We start from the raw sequence: 23,743 nt of genomic DNA on the forward strand, positions 1-23,743 counted from the left end.
GGGGGGGGGGGTGCACGTAAGGCTGACACTTCCAATTTCATATGATTTTTAAGGTTACTGTAATACTAGACTGAACTGTTTAATTGTGGAACCAGGATAGCTCAGTCAGTATAGCACTGAGCTGTGGTCTGATCGACCTTGAAATCGTTTTCAGCCACCAGCAGGACTGGCTCTGGAGAACATCCAGTCTTTCTCAAGGGGTAATGTGGTTGGAGTATGAAACTCACTTCTCACCTACACCTAGTGCTAAGATTAAGATATGTAGAGCTAAATCTTCATGCCTCCTGTCTTCACAGCATGGTACTTAATTAAGCACAGGGGCCTTATCTTTTATCCTTAGTACCTAATTAACTGCAGGGTGAAACAAAATAACACTTCTTATTAAAATGAATATAATTCTTGATACATTTAATGTACAGTAAATGGAGTTAATTAGCACAGCAGGATTTGGAGAATTATCATTCAACAGAAAATACGTTCAACATGTGAATCACAACGTGGCCCATGCTTAAAATTGGCAGCTAGCATGCTTAGTTTGTCTGCAGTGATTCTGATGGTAACAGATAAAATTCATTCCTTATGTTCATGAACTGTATGGCTGTTCTTTCCATACATACTGCTTCTGAGACATCCCAGTAAATGTAAGTGCAGAGGTTGAGACTGGGAAAATATGGCGGTCAAGACCAAAGCCAAAATGTCCAGAGAGTGACCAGAGATAATACAACCACCAAAATGTTCATTGTGGGTATTCAAAATTGCAGAATTCACTGTACGTAATGGAGCCCCAACCATCTGGAATATCCTAGCATGTGCATCAGCAGGGGCATCTGCAGGGGGGACCAGGCATCTGAGCCCCCACCCCAACTGATTAAAAAGAATCAAAATTGAAGAAAAGATACCGAACATTAACTCTCATATTGCATCCATTTATGTAATGAATCTATGGTCCCTAAAGTAGTTTATTAGGGTCACATCAGGTGTAGTTTACTGATCTGGAGGAACATATTAACTTACCCCTCCAGCAATCCTGGAAAATTGGGAAAGACTGGTGAGAAGTTAGGAATATCAGCTGGTGCATTGATCCGTCCTGTGGATGAAGACAGAATCATTTACAGGGCTGTCAAACAATTGTCTCTCTCTACAATAGAAGGTTTCACTATTTTCTGCTGCAATATTGTTGTTATTGTAGGTATCCCTTGTTTTCTGAAATTGCTGTGTTCCTCAAAATGGCCATATAAAGGGAAATTGCGGAATGCGAGATGGCTTGAACACAGTAAAATAGGGCATATATTTCAAAATCGCGAAATTATGAGCCAAAAAGTTAACAATAATTGCTTACTTCGAAATTTTTTAATAATATTAGTATTACTTATTTTACAGTTTATGAAAAATATCAGATGACTCACGGGATGCGGGCAGGGATGAGAACACAAGAATGGGCTGTGAAGGCTACATATACATGGCTTGGCAACCCTCACCTGTTAAATCAAGACTGCAGAATCCGTGGCATCCTTTGAAAACATTTGAACTACCCAGCACTGGCAGGACACAGTGGTACTGGCCCTCAGCTCAGCAGACAAGCTCTCTGTTTTAGCCTCAATAAGCACAGTGCATAAAAGTGTGGTACTTTGTGCTTATGCTTCATTCACACTGAGCCAGACATCCTAATTTTTGTGGTCTTGGAAGCCATTCTCGCTCACTGCACTTTTATTATTATTATTATTATTATTATTATTATTATTATTNAGAGACATGAGGTTCTTTTACGTGCCGTAAATCTACGACACGGGACCCATTGCTTAAAGTCCCTCCCGGAGGACTTGTTCCCTGAACCCACGTACCTTGAGTCATGAGGTGGGAACGTTACCCCTAGACTACGGAGGCCGCTCACTGCACTTTTAAAATGTTCCTTAATTTTACTAGCTTGCTTCCTACTGGTTCCTAGATTTTGGAAGTGACTTGGCACTGGCTACAGTAAACCTGCTTTATAACGTTCATATCTCTTCATAACATTTAATTTATTGTGAAGGGTAACAGATTTCTATTGTGCCTTCCAGACAGCAGCACTCCTGTTACTGCTACCACTATTCCTGGTTCTCAGCAAAACTGCATGAAGTTAGATCGTGGATAACAAGGGATACCTGTGTATAACACATTCACTTAATATTCTTAACCATTTCAGTTACAATCACAAAGTGATGACTGGTGAATTATGGCTAGTCAAATAATCTATTCCTAGGATTTTTTAAGTATTAGTGTCTGCAAATAATCGATATTTCAGAATTTTGCGTGTATTAATTATTAAAGAAGAAGAATTGCTCTCAGATGATAGTGAAAAGGTTTTGCAATGGGAAAGTATTATTACAGCGATGAAAAGACATTCCCCTATGTTGGCATTCATACAGAAACAACACTGCTCAGGTGCTTACACACTTATTAGAAAAATACAGAATTTATGATACAACACAGATGTCAGGTTTCATACTTTCAGCATAAATTTCCAATTTCTGACAGAAATGTTGTCAGTTTCCATTCTTAAGTAATGTATTGCACTTCATCAGTACAACTACTTCACATCTGAATGCAGTGGGAAGGAATGTCTTACAGATTCTGTGTAACCTTCCCAACAAGGTGCAACATAGAAGTACAGTATGAGCATCTATACTCACCCCATCTATTCATTTTAACTACGAGAATGCCTGTAGAATCAATCTTACGCACTGCGTTACTTGCTTCACATTTGTAGTATCCTGTGTCATGGGTATCAAGCTGTGTAATTCTGAGGCGCGAACCCAAGACATTCTGCCCCTGATGACTCTACAAGGAAATGTGTTAACATATTAGTCTTGACCTCATTAAATGTCTTACAAGAGACATCATCTTTAACAGATCTGACCAGCAGGCCTCTTCTTGCCTTGGGATTAATTTCTAAAATGTTTGCAAATTTGTTTCAGCCGCCCTGCGTGAAACATTAAAACAGCAGCCCTCCCCCTGGGATACACGAGATGCAAAGGGTGCCCTGCTTGGGAATATTCGACAAATTATGCGCTGTCCACAATCAAACAGCATTAATTATCCACTTCTACAAAACCATTCAATTGGCCAGCACGGCTGGAACACGGTGTGTTCACCAACAGACATGAAGAGCCCCTTGAGTCTGTTGCCCGGAATTCAGTCACTGTCCAACCAGGAGTCCAACTGCCCATCTAGCTCTGTGCGATCAACCGCAGCAGTGGAGCCTGCAGATTATTGTATCCCTGCTCCACTTAAGTAGGGATAATGCCAACATCCAGCTTATGTAACTGAAAGACATCTCAGAGAAAAATATACGGATGAACATAGTGAAAAGGAAAGAAATACAGATTATTGGGATTAAGGATAGAGAAGAAAAGGGCAATTAGTCTCCAAGGCCCGCTTCCACACAATAATTGGGGCTGCCTTGTGAGCAGTGCTTGTCTCCATTCATAAGGGAGAAGTCTCATGTATCCACCGACCGACTGCAGAAGGGTTGCTTTACGAACCGTGACAGACCAAAGATGACATGGTTCACTTGCCCCAGGGAAAGTCGGCAGAGGCCGTGGTTATGCGCAATGCGCAAACGCGTGTTTGCAGTGCCCAGCAACGGCCTACAGAGGCGGTTCTGGGAGATGCGTGTAGGTGAAATCCGTGCAGGGCAGTCACTTCGGAGTGGAAGAGGAAACCAATCGAATAGGTGAGGAAAGAAATTGTGCGCAAGGAGCAGGAACTGAAAGAATGGAATCCGTAAATGTATCCTGGACAGTCACAGATAGAAAGCTGTGTTCAAGAAGTAAAGATGGCACATTTAGCAGACTAACCCCTAATTGGCAGACTCTGGGAATGGCTACTGGGTCTTGTGCCAGATTGAACAAAGGATCCAGAAGAGAGATTTTCGGACCCTGCGTTCTAATATAGGATCTTCTACCTGTGTCCCACAGCCCCAATTGCACGCATATCGCCAAAGAAGATGAATAAGCGAGAGGGAGTTCAAAACGCAACTGTCTGGAGTCGAAGCCCGAGCACAACGCCAAGGTTATGGGTCTGCCGGTGCGGATAGGATAAAGACTCTAAAGTTCGACGGGTTCATGTCCGGGACTCTTGTTTCATCGCTAGTTTGTGAGTGGCGAAGCATAATAACCGGAAATACCGAGAGAAAGCTACACCTGAACTGCCCGTCTTGCAGGAACAGGCCGTTCACGTCCTGCGTTAGATCCCCACAAGAGCGAGGTACGAAGACATCGTTGAGGCGTTAGAAGACATTTATGGAGACCACCAGCTGACCGACAAGTGTACACAAAAGTCTGCAGCGGCCATGGACCAGATGACCCGCCGTGCCTTTGTTGGGTAATCCCAGTACTACAAGCGGGAGGAGGCAGCTCGAGCACTTATTGACGAGAAAAAAGGACCGAGAGATGAAGTTCTCCTTCCTTTTGGGTGGCGGCAGACCGCTGGACAACGCCCTAAGCTACACCTTGGAATAGAAGCTCCGAAGGCGATAGCAGGGCACCTGCAAAGACCAAGTACAACAGGACAGGGTGTGGGCCATCTTAGGAGAGACTGCCGACTGGGGTATGACTTCCTGGAAGGAGATATACAAAGACCAGAGAAACGAGTAGAGAACAGGAAGGAAAACACTCCATACATTTCTTCCACTGCACAATACTAGTGTTAGTCACCTTAGGCAAGGCCATGGGATCAACCCAGCATTTTAAAAAGCCCCCAGAAGGTCGCGGGTTCAAGTCCCGATGATGTCACTGGATTTTTTTTTTCAATTGATCTAATTCTTCCAGCCACACTATGGCCCCGGGGTCGACTTAGCCTCTTACAGAAATGAGTACCAGGAATTAATTAAATAATTTTCCTGGGGAGTAAAGCGCGGCCGGCGCGTAAGGCTGACAACCTTACCGCCATCTTTGAGCCGATTGTCTAGATAATGTGGGACCCTCAATGCCTCACAACCCTATGGGCTTTCACGGACTGGTAAAGGGATAGCTTTACTTTTTTTACTTACCCAGTGATTGTATTAAAGAGAAAGCTCATTCAGATTTGGTAGGGACAGACTTTTGGATAGTAATCTTAGGGTTTGCAGTTAGCAAACTTCCAGAATGCAAGATGGATGGTACTGTTTCCATTTTTTTCGCTTAATTATGGCTGTGTGCCAAATAAACTTTCTGATATTTTGACTGCGTTAACTGAAATAGTTAAAATCTTGTTTTTATATTTTATGTTGAATCTGAATTATCCTGAAACTAACGCCAGCAACAACACCTTCATAAAATTCCTTTCTCTTCTACGAAGATCCTTTTTCATATGTAACAGTTTGGTTCGGTCATGTACGTCAACAAGAACCACATATACAGAATATTATTCTTTTTAATTCGCTTAGTGGGGGGTGGTGTCCAACTGGGTCCACTGGGCACGGCGGCCACTGATTAGCCTATTGTAGCCTGCCCTGGGTGATAATGATGATGGAGAATTTGGTGGAATGAAGATTGGCAGGGGAAACCGAAGTACTCGGAGAAAAACTTTGTCCGCCACAAATCCCACTTGACCAGACCCGGGATCGAACCCGGGGCGCCGCGGTGGGAAGCCAGCGACTAACCGCTTGAGCTATGGCGCGGCCAAGTATACAAAATCTTGCTAAATCAGTTACACGCGGACCACATGAAAATGAAAATGATGCAAGAAATATCAGGTCAGTAACAAGTAACCAGTTACAGTACCTGGAACAATGAAACTTAAACAACTATTGTAAAGTTTGTGTAATAAGAGCTACTAATATCCAATGCATTATTACTCTTGGGTGTACCTGTGGATTGTACCGCCTTGCCACCAAGCGGCCTTTCTCTTCAATAACAGGAGCTTCATTCTTGAACCAGCGAATCTTGGTTGGAGGTGGATCACCAGTGACTTCACACTTCAACTTTACAGACTGCCCAGCTTCTTTGGTGACGTTGCCAAGTAACTTTAGGAATCGCAGTGACCCTATAAAGTAGAGGAAATAAAACATCTTACAACATTAACGCAACTTTTATTCTTGCAGAAAATATCAGAGGCCCTACAACACTTGTCGAAGTAAATGAGTTACTGTTGTTATTAATATATGGCTACTTTTTTGTTAAAATTTCTGTTATAAATTTTAGAAAATTGTAGGTTTATGCGCTTCTATATACATACGCGCGCATGCGCAAATGTGTCACGTCACAGAAACTAAGAAAACATGTTCTTTATGGCATTATTTGAGTCCACTACCCCCATAACAAGCCAGCTACGTGGCAAGGCTTCAGTCAATTTAGAGCTTGAATTATTCGTTAGTAAAACCTTTGGCTGAGAGCAGCAGCACGTATATGTCGTAAATTTCACTGTCAGATATAATTAAAATTATGCTCTGAAAGAAAAAAAAATCTCTAGTAAGTATATATGGAAGAAAATCATAAAGCAAACATACAGACATGTTATGTTACTGGAACATGGACATGAGCAATGACACAGCAATGAACCCTCCAATGAAGAAATGGAGTATGTCAAGATTATCAGTTTCAACTCTTCTTTGTTTTACAACTGAACAATGGGCTTGTATATTTAGAGTGGTCTGGAGCAGTTTTTTTTCCTTCCATTGTCAACTGCACAGACAATTCATCATCATACAAAAAGGGGACCTGCGTCATGAATCTTACAGGATGTGGAAGGAAGTATTTAAGAACTATTTAAGACATTATCCGAGAAATTGTCTTAAAAAAAATTGTGGTCAAATCCAACTTCTTTTACAATTATAACTAATAATCTAAATAACATATAAATGCAATATATATCAATAATCTTCCAATTATAATTATATACGATTGCTTTTATTAGTAATATTATGCTTGCTGCAATAGAACTATATTTTTGTACAATGGCAGCATGAACCTATTAAAACGAAGCAATCCGCGCATCGATTTTCCATATGAATATTTAATTGAGAAAATATTTGTTAAAAATGTAAATATTATAATAATAGTATTTGAATATAAAATGTTTAGGAAAATCTTCTTTTTCCTCTTCCCTCACAGAAGCTTTGTGGGGCACTTGTCGTGTTGGTTGAAAGAAACTGTTGGTTCATAGAAGCATACTTACTACAAATGTTTTTATTCATAGAAATGCCCATGAAAATTATCATTTCATGTAAAATCAGCAGACCTCTACTTATAGCAAACATCTTTCTCTCTCTCTGAGCCTAGAAAATGGAAATTTTTGAAAGTATGCGCAGCAAAATCCAAGTTTTACAACCACTAACCTCTTACTAAAATTGCAATGGTGTGACGTACTATTCTGATGTCTACATAGCACTGAGGGGGCGCTGTGGTGAACGTTGCCCTTGGGATAGAAGGGAATGTCCGGTGGTATCAATCCTCCCCCACATATTTGGGATATTGTTGGGGGAGGGGTACTATTTCTTTAGTGGAAGCAGCCAATAACTCTCACTGGCTCTGGCAAAGTGTCCACTGAGGGTGAGGGTAGCCCCACTATCAGGTCAGGAAGAGGAAGTATCTTCAGAAGGAAACTGAAAGCTTGTCTGGGGATCAGGTTCAGCTGGCCAGTGGTAGGGGCTCTGCTCCTCTGGATAGTAAATCATGGACATCCAGAGATGTCCTGCAGTTAGTGTTCTGAAAGAAGATAAATTTTCTCCCTGCCCCAGGAGAGCCCAGTTGCTAGTTTTCCTATGTTGCAGAAAAGCAGCCCAAATCTCTCTTGGGTCTGAAGAGAGGTTCATGAAGATGAAACGGACCATCAAAAATAAGAACTAGACCCGTTTGTAGGAGAATAAGGCTAGGAAGAGGGTCTATCACTTGGGTAGAACCGAGGACTCGCTGAATCTTGGCTGCAGACCCAGCTGAGACCAATGTTGGGGGCTTTGCTGTTCCTGCTAGAAACCTTCAGATGGCAGTTGGAGACACTCCAAAAACTCCACATCAGGAATCCCAGAGATAACAAAACTTCGATGTAAATCAAGAATTTTGTCAGTGATGCATAATCACCGAGGGAATGCCAGATTTATATACCAGATCTATTACCAGTATCCTCTAGTAGGTTCAGCTGCATCAACAGCAACCGGAAATTCTGAACTGAATCAAAATGATTTACCATTCTGCTGAAATTCAAATCAGCATGAGATGTTTAAAAGAAAAGTATAATGGACTCACTGTCAAAAATGAAATTATATAGAGTAGTCATTTTGTGAAGAGCCATAGCATATGTTCCGAGTAAAAGATTATTAATTATGGACTTATTTTTTTTAGTAAAAACATCACTATAATAATATAGTGAAATTTAAGTTATCCCTGTAAGAAGCCGTGGAGGCCCATAGGGTTGTGAGACATCAAGGTTCCCACATTTTCTAGACAATCGGCACACAGATGACGGTAAGGGTATCGAGACTTACCCGCCGGCCGCCATTTACCCACATGAAGATTCCTGGTACTCATTTCTGTTAGAGACTGAGTAGACCCCATGGTCATAATGCGGCTGGAAGTATTAGATCAACTGAAAAATCCAATGACCTCATAGGGAATCGATCCCGCGACCTTCCGGCTTGTAGCACAATGCATCAACCAACTACGCTACCGCATGCCCACAGTATTATAGCACATGGCTCAAATATTTATTATTTATTATCAATTTATTAGACTCCAAAGAAGAAATACTCTCCCTGTAGAAAGATGGTGAAAAGGACTTGCAACATTGGTGTAAAATTGTAAAGTGTAGTGTTGATGTAAATCACTTTCCGTGATTATGTCGAAAATGAAATCTGTTGTAAAAGAAAAATTCCCAAAACCATAAAAACCAGCCCAGAAAAAAGAATAGTTATCAGTTCATCCTTGGTCGAAAGCGGATTTTCTCTGATGAACAACGTATGTACACATAAGAGAGCGTCTGTCTGTTAAACAAATTAGTTACCTTCTGAAAATAAAATTAACTGGCCGGCCAACTGACTCCTGGTTTCTCGACCATATGTGAAGACATGGTTACGGAAAAGACATTCTGCAGATGGTCCGAGAGTTGGGCCACGAAGCGAAAACCGTTATAATGAATACGTGGAAATTACATGAAAGCTGTTATCCGAAAATAAAATTAAATTTAAAAATAAATGTCCTATTTTCTTTTTCTCTTGAGAGAGGGTTTCCTTCAAAATACAGTGCGAACCCACTGATCAAAATTTTCCAACTCACCCCTTGGCCTGGTTGAGGCATTATGCTACAAGCCTGAAGGTCGCGGGTTCGATTCCCGATAAGGTCACTGGATTTTTCAATTGGCCTAATCCTTCTAGCAGCACTGGGATTGACTCAGCATCTAGCAGAATGATTGAGCCAACTGAAAAATCCATTGACCTCATTGGGAATCAAACCCGTGACCTTCCGGCTTGTAGCATAGTGCCTCAACCAACTACGTTACCGCGTATAAACATGCAAATTTTAAATTCGTATCTTAAGTCACAAGTCTGTTACGTACAAAATATAAACATACAAGAAACAGTAATTGCTTTTACCTGTTTTGTCGGGTGGAAGCGTTGTTGCAGGTCCCAGGTCTTCTGTGTCAGTTCTGAGAAAAGAAAAACAGACATATATAAATAAAAATAGAAATATATATTATCCACGGTCAGTGTTCAAGTTCTCTTCTCTTATGTTAAAATTTCAAACATCAAAACAATTATGCATAAAAGCGGAACAGGAAATATCAAAGAGCTTATGTATCGATACTGCCATTTCATTCGTACGTAGGTATGCAGCTGTTAAACAGATATCACGGAAAAGTCTGTCTACATCTGCTACTGTTTATACGGCGGTGACTGCGAAGAGTGTGGTCCTCAAAGGAAGAAACCACAAGCAGAGAGCAAGCTTAGCTAGCAAGCCGCCTACGTAGCGGCCTCCGTAGTCTAGGGGTAACGTTCCCACCTCATGACTCGTAGTACGCGAGTTCAAATACCCGGCGGAGGTCGTCGAATTTTTAAGGGCGGAAAAATTCAGGGAACAAGTCCTCCGGGAGGGACTTTAAGCCGTGTGTCCCGTGTCGTAGCTTTACGGCACATAAAAGAACTTCATATCTCCAAAGGAGGTCACTGAGCCAAATTACGGACGTTTCCCGCCCAAAAGCAGTCACTAATACCTCTGGTAGATGGGGGAAGCATTACACAGGCCAACACCTGTTTTGGTGCCGGGGTATTTGGAGCTGATTTCATATGAATTTGATGCCCTGANTATTGATATCTTTCAGCTAGTACAGCCGGTCTCGCTGGCTGGGCGGGACTGATGGTAAGCACCAATACCGGTAGGATATAGAGACTGGTAGAAATCATAGAGGGAAGCACAATGGACCACTACAGGTCTAAGTGCATGGGGAAACCCACCCTCTCCAATAACTAACTAACTAAGCCGCCTACGTCAGCTGGTTACGTTTAAGATGTCCTAAATATCGTCCCAGGAACTATATTAGGATCGCCCTGAAGCATTAACATGGCTGCCCTTAGAATATAAAATGGCTCCCTGTTATTATAAGTCGTACGTCAGTTTCCGGTGGAATAATTATAATGCATATAGGATATGGTGGGAAAACCAGAAGGAAAGAGACCACTAGGAAAACCAAGACGTATTTGGGTGGACAATATTAAAATGGATCTTAGAGATGATGGAATGGTATGGATTGGATCGATCTGGCTCAGGATAGAGACCAGTGGAGGGCTGAAGTTCTTGAGCAGCTGCACAATTGGCGGCTTGTCAAGGACTCAGCTCCATGAGTGTGTGACTGAGTGAGTGAGTGAGTGAGTGAGTGAGTGAGTGAGCTGTCTCAACGATGTAGGTTTATAACAAGAAAATTAGTATCTAAAAAAACAGAAGTTTCCAAACATAATTTTGTTTTCCTTGTGGAGCGAAATCGCTGACAGAAACAAATATATCAGATTCTCTCTGACAGCCAACAGGAATGTTTGCTTCACCATGCCATGTCGCACAGCTTCTGAGAAACCCGAGGGACGAAATTAGGAACGGAGAACTCCTATACGTGCGCGCATGCGTGTTCGTGCGCGAGCAACAGAAATTTTCAGCTTCAGCTAAAAGTAAACAAGGATAGAACGAAAACTATGAAAAGTCATGGCGAATGATTAGATCTGGAAACAGTGTGCTTAAACCTGGACTGTTTTATTGCGTGCAGCCCACAAAGGTAAAAAAAAAAGTAAAAAGTAGTTGGTTGAGGCACCATGCTACAAGCCGGAAGGTCGCGGGATCGAATCCCGATGAGGTCATTGAATTTTTTTCATTTTACCTAATCCTTCCAGCCGCACTATGGCCATAGGATCGACTCAGTCTCTAACAGAAATGAGTAGTAGGAATATTCTTGGAATATTCTGGGTAACGGGCGGCCGGCGCGTAGGGCTGACAACCTTGCCGCCATCTATGAGCTGACTGTCTAGAAAATGTGGGAACCTCAACATTTCACAACCTTATGGGCCTCCACAGCCTGTTACAGGGATACTTTTGCTTACTTACTTTCTTTTTTCAGGGCCGCGCCATAGCTCAAGCGGTTAGTCGCTGGCTCCCCACCGCGGCGGCCCGGGTTCGATCCCGGGTCTGGTCAAGTGGGATTTGTGGTGGACAAAGTGACGGTGGGGCAGGTTTTCTCCAAGTACTTCTGTTTCCCCTGCCAATCTTCATTCCACCAATTGCTCCACAATCACCTTCACCTATCATCTGGGGCCGGTACAATAGTCCAGAAGTGGCCGCAGTACAAGGGGCTTAGTCCCACCCCACTAGCAATAAAAAAACAATACTTTTTTTACTTATAGCTCACAAAGGTAGCATACTTAATACTCGGAAGGTACCATCTAATACAATCATAAAGAATAATAAGTAAAAGAGAATCATCATTATCATCATCATCGGCGAAAAAATCCTTTTGGGTCATTGCGTTCCTTAGGCTGGGTAACGATTGCGCGCGGCTGCCGTGCGCTGCGTTTACGGTGATCGTGTCCAGCATGGAACCGCGGCTGTTGATGACGCTGTTCCTCAGTTCTCGCGAGATCTCGTGAATACTGCACGTGCAGTAATGTCCAGCATTATCGAACAGAAAAGTACGTTGGTGCATGAAGGAATTGTATCGTCAGTGAATGCAACATGGAAATAGACTTATGGGAGATATGACATTTGAATTAGTGGAAGATAGAGTTAAAAATTTTACGCGAATGTCATTATCGGATTTCGAACACATAACCTCATTGATCGAGCCAAGAGTGAGTTACGTGAGACATCTTATTTCGGGACTTTTCTCTTCTGTATGAAGCCAATAAAATTACCATCATCTTTTTTAAACCCTGGACTGGCATTTTCATTTCGTCACCTATGTCCTTCAATACGTCCTGGCGGATACTTCTGTTATGGCAATTGGCACTTTCTGAATTCCACGATACCTTTATAAAGCTGTATGAGATATAGACACATTTCATTCTCCATTTTGCCGAGAAGGAAACACCGGAAGGCCACAAGACCGTCTCAGCTGAAAGAGCACAACATACTGAAATCCCTTTGATGCGGGACGAAGAACCGTTCCGATTTGGCTCGACATGCGCCAAGTTCGCGCGCGGCAGTGTTCATTCTGCCGCGCGTGGCAATATGTATCGACTTTGTGAAGCAAAGCAACGAACATTGCCTCGCGCGGCAGCCGCGCGAAATCGATACCCGGCTTTAGAAGATTCTGCCAGACTTGTCTACCGTATTCTGTCTTGAATAAGACCGTCCGGTTTTACTTCTTTGGATATCGCAACAATAACATCTTGTACAGAGCAAGGTCATCAGCCTTGCGTCCAAACCCAACCTAGAGGACGAGGCCTTTGTATTTATGTCGTCCCGTTCAGGGTGGCCCAGTTATACCCCCAGGCAACGGATTCCCTTTTCGTCGCCTCCCACGACTCGCAGGGTTACGTAGAGATATTCGACCCCGCCTCCACACAAGGGTACTAAAGCAGAATAACAAACAATACTATAATTTTACCAGTGGTTCTGTATGGGTGTGAAAATTGGACTCTGACATTAAAGAAGGAACATAGACTGAGGGTGATTGAGAACAGGAGAATATTTGGACCGAAGAGGGATGAAGTGACAGGAGGTTGGAGAAAACTGCACAATGAGGAGCTTCATAACTTGTACTCTTCTCCAAGTATAATTAGAATGATCAAGTCAAGGAGGATGAGGTGGGCAGGGCATATACCACGAATGGGGGAAACGAGGAATGGGTATAGGATATTGGTGGGGAAGCCAGAAGGAAAGAGACCACTGGGAAGACCAAGGCGTAGGTGGGTGGAAAATATTAAAATGGATCTTAGAGAGATAGGATGGGATGGTATGGATTGGATTGCCCTGGTTCAGGATAGGGACCAATGGAGGGCTCTTGTGAGCACAGCAATGAACCTTCGGGTTCCATAAAATGCTGGGAAGTTCTTGAGTAGCTGCAGAATTGGTGGCTCCTCCAGAAGGGCTCAGCTCCATGAGTAAGTAAGTAAGCAAGTAAGTGAAGAAAGTGGATAGAGAAATATAAAATATGCTAGAAAAAAAAGAGACAACGAACGGTAAGAGAAGCAAAAGTTATTGATTTGTGGTCGGTTATTTGACTGAGTGACTGATTCTTGAGTTATTTGCCAACTCTCTGAATTTGGGGTCGAATTATAGGACGGTTATGACCGATGGGCCAGAAGATGCCACTGCCTTGTTTTGGGCATTACCAGAGCATTTCTCTGAGAGAGATTAAACAAAACCATGGTGTCGAATTGACCTGTCTCTGAGGCAAGATTCGAACCCGGAATCTCGAATACAAAGTACAAATTCTTGCCATCAAACCACATTTCATGGAGACAAAGAAACGAACAAGGACCTCATCTCATTTTCTACTGCACAAACTCTTAGCCGTGGAGATCTATTACAATCACGAAGAAAGTAATCTTCTGGGATGTGGCGCCGTGTAGAAGTTGTGTTATCCGACGTTTCGGAGGAACGTATCGCCTCCGTCTTCAGGGTAGAAGACAAGAAGAAATCCGCGAGCGAACCAAATTGAGCAGGTCTTCGTATTCTACTCTGATGGAGGCGATACGTTCCTCCGAAACGTCGGTTAACACAACTTCTACAGGGCGTCACATCCCAGAAGACTGCTTTCTCTCATAGTCACCGGCTTGAAAACCTGAAATCTTACATATTATTCTTGAGGAGCCGCCAATTCTGCAGCTACTCAAGAACTTCCCAGCATTTTACGGAACCTGATAGTTCATTACCGTTTCACAAGAGCCCTCCACTGGTCTGTATCCCGAGCCAGATCAATTCAATCCATACCATCCCATCATCATTACGTTGTTTTATTTCTGTGAAGAACTTACTAGTTAGTTAGTTATTAGAGAGGGTGGGTTTCCCCATGCACTTAGACCTGTAGTGGTCCGTTGTGCTTCCCTCTATGATTTCTACCAGTCTCTATATCCTACCGGTATTGGTGCTTACCATCAGTCCCGCCCAGCCAGCGAGGCCGACTCTACTGGCTGAGAAGTATCTATAATGCTTCCTCCATCTACCGGAGGTATTAGTGACTGCTGTTGGGCGGGAAACGTCCGCAATTTTGGCTCAGTGACCTCCTTTGGAGATATGAGGTTCTTTTACGTGCCGTAAAGTTACGACACGGGACCCACGGCTTAAAGTCCCTCCCGGAGGACTTGTTCCCTGAATTTTTCCGCCCTTAAAAATTCGACGACCTCCGCCGGGTATTTGAACCCGCGTACTACGAGTCATGAGGTGGGAACGTTACCTCTAGACTACGGAGGCCGCTTAGAACTTACTAAGTACAGACTCTGCCTACGCTGACTTCGTCTGACATAACCTCAAATATCCCAAAGATTACTGCATTTGGAACTGTCTGACAAGCAATATTTCCTATATTATATTAGGTATGTTTATGATTCATCTGCATACTAAATTTTACAAGTCAAGCCTCTGTAGTTTAGCAATTATGGCCCACGAAACCGAAAGTTTCAGAAATTTTCGCACTGTCATCATTTTGTTATTTTATATTTTACAAAGAAAAAGTACCCAAACAAATTTGTATAAATTTTGAAAGCCTATTATCGTACATCATACCGGTATCCTAAGTGTTAGTCCCACATAACATTTCGCGCATCAGCCATGTTGTCATTACTGAACCTAGGACATATGGTGCTGACGTGGCCTCCGGTGGCGTAAATTACATATTAAATTTCGTGAAAATACGTCCACTGGATCGAAAGTTGAAAAGGAGGCTAGCAGATAAGCGTACATAAACTGTATCCTGACCTCATAAGCCTATTTTCTTTCCTCAAAAAAGAACCCTGGTTAAAAAAAGAGAGAAATTGAAAAAATTACACCTGATTGTTTCCGACAAATGCCAAAATTCCTTTTTTTGTATAATGACTGAACCCACAAAAATGCTATGGACTGTTGTACCAATTCAGTTAACACCGGAGGGACCAGAGAATGTTGATACAGGAGCAAATATCTGCAGTATGAGATACATATTCATTAAATAACTGATGTGTTAAACCCCTCTGAGGATTAGAGTTGAGAGTGTGAGCCCATCCGGGTGGAATAAACACGTGTGAATAATATAAAGAGCAGGGATTAAACATCCCTAATAGGATAATCCTAGGTTTGCGCTTGGAATAAATTCTGTTTAACATCTGTTGTGAGAGCTTTGTTTAATAATACACCCAGAGGGGGTGGGTGGATAAAGGTATTTAAACCCTCTGCAGGATCTAAAGGGATTGAAAGTGCAGTAACGGTAACTAAAAAAAAACATATTTGCTGAAATATAATATCTGGTTTGCATCCGTCTTTACTTATATTGATAGTAAAATAACAAAGAAGAAGAATCTGTTACAATATTACATTAAAATTACATGAAAAGTTTTCTTTACCAACCAAGAATTGCAGTTTCGAACGTCTAATTTGTATTCACGTCGGTCACGGTAGCCGAGCGGTCTAAGGCATGCACTGTCTTCGCTCGCTCGGAAGCCGGGATCGTGGGTTCGGATCTGTTTCCTGTGAGGTACGAACTGAATTCTTATATATTATTCTTATACACTGCCGGTCACGGTAGCCGAGCGGTCTAAGGCATGTACTGTCTTCGCTCGCTCGGAAGCCGGGATCGTGGGTTCGGATCTGTTTCCTGTGACGTACGAACTGAATTCTTATATATTATTCTTATACACTGCCAGTCACAGTAGCCGAGCGGTCTGAGGCATGTACTGTCTTCGCTCGCTTGGAAACCGGGATCGTGGGTTCGAATCCCACTCAGGGCATGGATGTTTAGTCTGTGTGTGTTCGTTTTTCTGTGTTTGTGTACAGGTAGAGACCTTGCGACGAGCTGATCACCCGCCCAAGGAGTGCTACCAATGTCTAAGATCTAGAAAAACCGAAGCGAACGGAGAAGTTCATGGAGGTAGGCCTAGACCCACTGGGACTGCAGTGCCAATGAAAAAAAAGAAAACTGTAATCACTGCCAAAGATATTGATAATAATTAAAGCTAAGTGTACACATCTCTTTAAAAATGGGGCACGCGGTAGCGTAGTTGGTTGAGGCACTACGTTATACCGGAAGGTCGTGGGTTCGTTTCCCAATGGGACCACTGGATTTATCAATTGACCTAATACTCGTACTTCCAGCTGCATTATAGATCTGGAGTCGACTCTAGACTCTAACAGAAATGGGTACTAGGAATCTCCCTGGGGGATAAAATACGCCCGACGCTTAAGACTTGCAACTTTACAACCATATGTGAGCCTACTGTCTAGAAAATATGGGAGCCTCGACGTCTGATAAGCCTATGGGCCACAATGGCCTGTTACAGGGATACCTTTAATTTCTTTGTCAATAATGAAATGCTGTGCAAAGGGAAAGGAAACATAAAAAAAACAAATTCCGTGGCATTAGTCATAAAGCGAACTATGCCGACCGAGCCACCGCCGCTTTTCGGCGAAGTTAGTGCCAACTTTAGAGGACAGAGGGTGTCGCGTGTTCGCCACGGCCGTTAATTTCGGTTTTCTAGACCGGAGCCGCTACTTTTCCATTCAAGTAACTCCTCAGTTATCGGGAAAGGAAATATTTCTCTTAAAAAAGTTAAGAATTAGTTTATAAAAAAAAGGGTAGCCGTGCTGTAGTATCTGACATCACATTCTGCATTTCGAATGAAACCCGTAGCAATTAACGATCTTTTTTTAGAAAGAGCAGTAAATATAACGAACCCAATTAGCGATTCATTAACAACAACGAGAGAGGAGCACTACAGTCGCTTCCGCTCTGTACGCGGTACCTACTATTCACGGCTGTGCTCGCGCTCTGAAAGGGTTGCAGCTGGGTTAGCTGCACATCTACTGCAGCTGGAAATTGCTAGACGGTGTTCATGCCATATGGTTTATGCCCTCGGCAGGTTTCAAACTTCCGAGACATGGCGACTACAGTTTATGAACTTGTGGTTATAACGCAACATGCTAACGATCAAGACAAAACAGCTTTACAACATTTCTACTGCAGGACGTGCTGGAATGGCTGCGTGTTCTAATTCTGCGTGTCATTTCAGAGCGTACGTAAGTTCATGCCAATCACAGTGGTCACGCGTTCTAAGGCATGAACTGTTTTCGCTCTCTCGACCGCTGTGATCGTGGATTCGAAACCCATTCGAAGCATGGATGTCTGTGTGCGTTTCTTTTGTATTTGTGCCGTTATGCGTGCAAGTAACGACCTTGCGACGGGCTGATCCCCGTCCAAGTCCTACCGATTGTCTATAAGATTAAAAAACTGAAAAAGCGGCCAAGGCTCAATGAAAGGGCTGTAGAGCCATAGATAGGTAGACGTAAGTTCATTCTTTCGTACCCATCCTTCCGTAATCAGCAAATTATTCTACTATCAGAGGTTCATTCACTCACTCATGGATCTGAGCCCTTCTTCAGAAGTCGACAATTGTGCAGTTACTCAAGAACTTCCAAAAATTTTGTGGAGCCCGAAGGTTGATTACCGTGTTCACAAGAGTCCTCCACGGGTCTCTATCCTGAGCCAGATTAATCCAATCCATATCAGCACACACTCTCTAAGATCCATTTTAATACTGTTCGCTCAACCACGTCATGGTCTTCCTAGTGATCTCTTTTCTTCTGGCTTTCCCACCAATATTTTATATGCAATCTTCTTCTCCCCATTTGTGCTACATGCCCTGTCCATCTCATCCTCCTTGACTTGATCATTCTAATTATACTTGGAGAAGAGTACAAGTTATGAAGCTCCTCAGTTTTCTCCAACCTCCCGTCACTTCATCTCTCTTAGGTCCAAATATTCTCCTCAGCACCCTGTCTTCATAAAAGGACCGGTTAAGTTTTCACTACCTTCATCAGCGTCTGAAGTCTGTCACACAGTCAAATAATTTGTAAGCAACATTTATTGCGCAATTTGTCCCTGCGTAATGGTGACGAGGCATTAACATATATGTTTACTTATGTCAACGGTACGAGCCGCAATAGATCAGTCGGTATATCGACGGGCTACGGGTTGGAAGACCAGGTTTCGATTCCCGGCAGGGGTAAGGTATTTTTCTTACTCTGTAGTGTCCAGCCGACTCTGGGACACATCCAGAGCCTTATTCAATGGATACCGGGGGGCTCTTTCCTCGAAGATAAAGCGGCCGGGGTGTGAAGCTAACCGCTTACTTCCATTTACTGCAGAGGTCAAGAACTGTGGAGCTATACCTTCACTCGCCCATACACATATTTATGGCATGGCGCTTAATTAAATATCAACAGAGTCAACTTTACATTTACCTTATCGCAACTGAACAAACAAAAAAACTCCTTGGCCTGTAGTCTGCAAGCGAAATATACCGACCGAGGGGCCGCCGCTTGTCGACGAAGTTATTGCCAACTTTAGCGGATAGAGGGTGTCGCGTGGTCAGCGTAACGAAACCCCATGGCCGTTAATTTCGGTTTTCTAGACCGGAGCAGCTATTTCCTTGAAATAGCTCCTCAATTATCCTCACGAGGCTGAGTGAACCCCGTTACAGACTCACTACTTCTCAGAAAATCTTGTGACGCCGGGAATCGAATCTAGGGCCTATGGATCTGTAGCCAGCAACTCTGACCACTAGACCACAGAGACGGTCTATCGTAACTGAAACTCATCATTATATAATCCAAGAACGAAACAAATCAGGAAATTGGAACGGTGTGAGGTGTGCCACTTTTTCATGAAAATACGCCCCTCTATCATCTCCTCCCATCATCAGGCCGAACCCGCTGTTTCCACTCTCTAGTTGCCGCGTGTACTGTGTGAGGGAAGTGCCATCTATTGTCGAGGGTTTCGGAATGGATGGTTAAAAGATATTTTTAGGCCCCGTGGGATTGCCCCAGTGTGAACTGCATTCCCCCCCCCCGTCACTTGAAACTCACGGGCAGTTGTATTTACTCTTCAACTACGAGTACTTTAAGACAACTGGCTCAGAAACCTTCGTTATATAATTGTAATATTATTAATTTTCAGATGGGACAGTCACGTGATTGGGACTACGTATTCGGGAGGTCTCTGTTCTGACTCTCAGTCCCCAGGTCAGCTATCTGTCGTAGTGAGAGACCAAGTTTCACATACACACACACACACACACACACACATAGAGTTACAGTTTTGTGTACTTTTCCACTCTAGAAAACCGAAATTAACGGCCGTGGGGATTCGTTGTGCTGACCACGCGACACCCTCTATCCGCTAAAGTTGGCACTAATTTTTCCGACAAGCGGCGGTCTCTCGGTCGGTATAGTTCGCTAGCGGACTAAAAGCCACGGAGTTCGTTTCTTATCATATATCCTTATTTAATGATCTTACTTCGACTTTCAAGACGAACTATGCATCCAAACTTCGTTTTCTTATATCTGTTTAGAGGCGACGTTCTGTAAGCTGCAAATAGAATTCTTCATAGCAGTTACTCAACAGATTACAAGGTTTTTATCTCCCCCAGAAGTGTCTGCGCCGGTGACGCAGCGGTCAAAGGCAGCTACTTTCTTCGCTCGCTCGGAACAAGGGATCGTGGGTTCGAACCCCACGTAAAGCATGGATGTTTGGTAGTATATGTATTTATTCTGTGTTCTTGTCGTCATGTGTTTAGATAGAGGCCTTGCGACGAGCTGATCACTCGTCCATGGAGTCTTACCAACTGTAAAAACGATCACGAAACTGTGAAATCAGCCTTATGCTCCAAAGTGAGAGCAAGAGGAGAGAGTGAGAGAGAGAGAGAGAGAGAAGAAATGTCTGCCAGTGCTTGGTATCACTGGCGGCATTCAAGATTTTAATCCATAATTAGCTATATAATGAGGTTAAGGTTGGGAGGGCATGTAGCACGAATGGGGTAGAAGAGGAATGCATATAGGATATTGGTGGGAAAGCTAGAAGGAAACAGACCACTGGGAAGACCAAGGTGTAGGGGGGTGGACAATATTAAAATGGATCTTAGAGATATAGGATGGGATGGTATGGATTGGATTGATCTGGCTCAGGATAGGGACCAGTGGAGGGCTCTTGTGAACACGGTAGTGAACCTTCGGGTTCCATAAAATGCTGGGAAATTCTTGAGTAGCTGCACAATTGGCGGTTCCTCCAGAAGGGCTCAGCTCCATGAGTAAATAAATTAGCTATATAATTATAAATTAAAATTAAGTCTTCCTAAATTAACAGTTTTACATAGATTGACGCTGGGCGCTCATGAGACCTATAAAATAAGGGAAAAAATGTTGCACAACTTAGATATTAAAATGCTGATATAATGTATAAACTGCAAAGCTAATGAAGAGTAGGTTAAAAAAGTTTTTACAGCAGAAATTCTAAACCGGTTAATGGAATCACTACGCGGTTATATTGCAGTGATTTTGCAAAAAACCTAAATTATAGCTATTTTACCATTAAAAATTCTATCTATTTATTCTCCTTATTCTATGCAATACATAATTTTTACAGTTTACAGCAAGAAATAAATTTATATTTATCAGTTTTCAGCGATCACAAGTCCGAGCCTGAATTTCCGCAGAATACAGCTCTGAAACCTTCAGAAAATAGAGACACGGTGAAGATCGCCGTCGCCCGAAACGTGACGGCGTGTGGTCTGATAGATATTTAACGAAAGTTTGGATAAATGTGTTGTCTACAGCTTCAGGGTAACCATGAAGATGAACGCAGCAGAATCCTCGAAGATGTGTGTTAAACACCTACCAGACTATACGGCATTACTTACCAGAAGACTAATCCGTGAGATCCTGAAATCTCATAGGGATATGAAGCACGGGCTACGTGTACCCCTCATACACTAATCTTACACATGGGGGTGCGAAAAGCGTTCAACAATGTGCTCAAGTGTAATTGCGAGGGCTGGGAGACGAGACTCACGCCCTCGGTACAAGTGCAATCATGGGAAATGCAACAGTTGTCGTCCTCACTCAATACAACAAAGACTAGACGCGACGCCTCCGTAATGGATGGTTCCAGGCAAGTAAGTTAAGGTCTTCACTCTAATTTAAGTGAGGAACTGGATAACATGCATCTCTGGGGCAGCTACACATGAATACAAAGCAATGATGGAATATTAATGGCAGGGGAAAAAGGAGTACTTACTCGTGGAGCTGAGCCCTTCTTGAGAAGCCGCGAATTGTGCAGTTACTCAAGAATTGCCCAGCATTTTATGGAACCCGAAAGTTCATTGCCGTGTTTATAAGAGCCCTCCACTGGTCCCTCCCCTAAGCCAGAAAAACTCAAACCATACCATCCCATCCTGTCTCTCTGAGATCCATTTTAATACTGTCCAACCACCTACGTCTTGGTCTTCCGAGTGGTCTCTTTCCTTCTGGCTTTCCCATCAATATCCTATACGCATTCCTCGTCTCCCCCATTCGTGCTTCATGACCTCCCCACTTCATCCTCCTTGACTTGATCATTCTAATTATACTTGGAGAAGAGTACAAGTTATGAAGCTCCTCATTTTGCAGTTTTCTCCAACCTCCTGTCACTTCATCCCTCTTCGGTCCAAATATTCTCCTCAACACCCTGTTCTCAAACACCCTCAGTCTATGTTCCTTCTTTAATGTCAGAGACCAAGTTTCTCACCCACAGACAAAATTATAGTTTTGTATATTCTAATTTTTATGTTTTTGGACAGCAGACGAGAAGACAAAAGGTTCTGGACAGTATCTCCTCTTAATTTCCTCCTGAAACAGATTTTGGCTTGTTACTGTCGTTCCCAAATATAGAAGGAGTGCTTTGACATAATTATGGTCAAATATTGCCCTAACAGTTATGCATTAGGTTAAAATTTCATATTCACAGCTTTGGAAGTCTTAGATGAGCATGTGGATATCAATATAAAGTAAAAGGTGAAAAGGTAGAGCTATCCCTGTAAGAGGCAGTGAAGGCCCATCGGGTGGTGAGACGTCGAGACTCCAACATTTTCCAAGACAATCGGCTCATATTAGCATTTTGACGGTTCAGTATAAAATAATACGATATTCTGCTGTAACCATGCATTACTGCAGCAGAATTATGATTTTTTGTTCTTCCTGTATGGCCAGGCAATGGCTTGAAACTTGAAACATAACAACAGGACGATGGAGGAGAAGCAGAGAAATTGCGAAGAAAGCAGTCTTCTGGGATTTGGCACCGTGTATATGTGGTGTTATCCGACGTTTCGGAGGAACGTATCGCCTCCATCTTCAGGGTAGAAGAAAAAATATATAAGAATCTGCAAGCGAAGAGACCGTGAGAACCGGTAAAAGCTTTTACCGGTTCTCACGGTCTCNGCGTTTACTCAAAAAGTACTCTAACACGTGCACCTTCGTTGCTTGAAGATGTCGCGTGTATGAGTGTGGCTCTCGATGGGGTTTTGGATAAATGGATTTACTGACCACTTACTGATCGTAATGTCGTAAGCAATCGTAACAGTCACGCTGGCTTACGCACTCGAATTATCACTGTAACTACAGCACACATAAATACTTCTCAAACTTCACTAGCCTTTTCCTGGTAACGGATCCTAACACTATACTCTGCTTGTGTCCTTACCGTCTGGCGAATATCCCTTAACTCCCATAACTGGGAGTTAAAGTTACTTTACAACTGGCGGTTTACATGCCATCAATTCTTGGCGTCAGGCCCCTTGACACCCCCGAACAGAGTTGTTTTTTCCAATTGATCTCTCGCGGTAACAGTCCTTATGTAACATCCTCTATGACGAGAAGACAGGTTTGTCTCTTATGAATATGACTGGCCTTTAAAATCAAGAAGTCACATTGTGACTGACGATCAGTTAGTCAACAAGTTTTGGTGACCACTGTTATTACTGTTTGACAGTTACGGTCTTGTTCTTGTGGGGCGCCCTCTCTGACGAGAGGACGGGTCTGTCTTTTGTATATGCTTCTGGTCCTTGCCAGTTCAGTCTTTCTCGGGTCCGAGTCCCTTGGGACTCGCGACCATACTTTACTGTCTCAAATTTGAGACTTTACTTTTCGTCGCCTCCTACGACTAGTAAGGTCACGGTGGAGGTATTCGACCCTGCCTCCACATGGGGTTGCTTGGCCTTTCTTCACTTCGTCCCCCTTATAACTCCTCGGCACGGACCACCGTAGAAAGCACCCTTTCCAACAGTTCCCATATTGTAGCGTGTTGGCTCGTGTTT

At 43.0% G+C, this 23,743-nt stretch overlaps 1 protein-coding gene across 1 annotated transcript in view; it reads right to left on the minus strand.

Moving 5' to 3' along the window:
- Positions 1-23,743, minus strand: part of LOC111868683 (inactive tyrosine-protein kinase transmembrane receptor ROR1) — a gene marked incomplete in the record, with an annotated part of 251,479 nt that overhangs the window by 27,184 nt on the left and 200,552 nt on the right. The window contains 4 exon segments of the mRNA XM_033753148.1: positions 1,015-1,087; positions 2,670-2,817; positions 5,828-6,003; positions 9,545-9,597. Coding sequence (XP_033609039.1) covers positions 1,015-1,087; positions 2,670-2,817; positions 5,828-6,003; positions 9,545-9,597 — 450 coding nt within the window.

The sequence above is a fragment of the Cryptotermes secundus genome, unplaced genomic scaffold, assembly GCF_002891405.2.
Source record: "Cryptotermes secundus unplaced genomic scaffold, Csec_1.0 scaffold112, whole genome shotgun sequence".
Classification (NCBI taxonomy): domain Eukaryota; kingdom Metazoa; phylum Arthropoda; class Insecta; order Blattodea; family Kalotermitidae; genus Cryptotermes; species Cryptotermes secundus.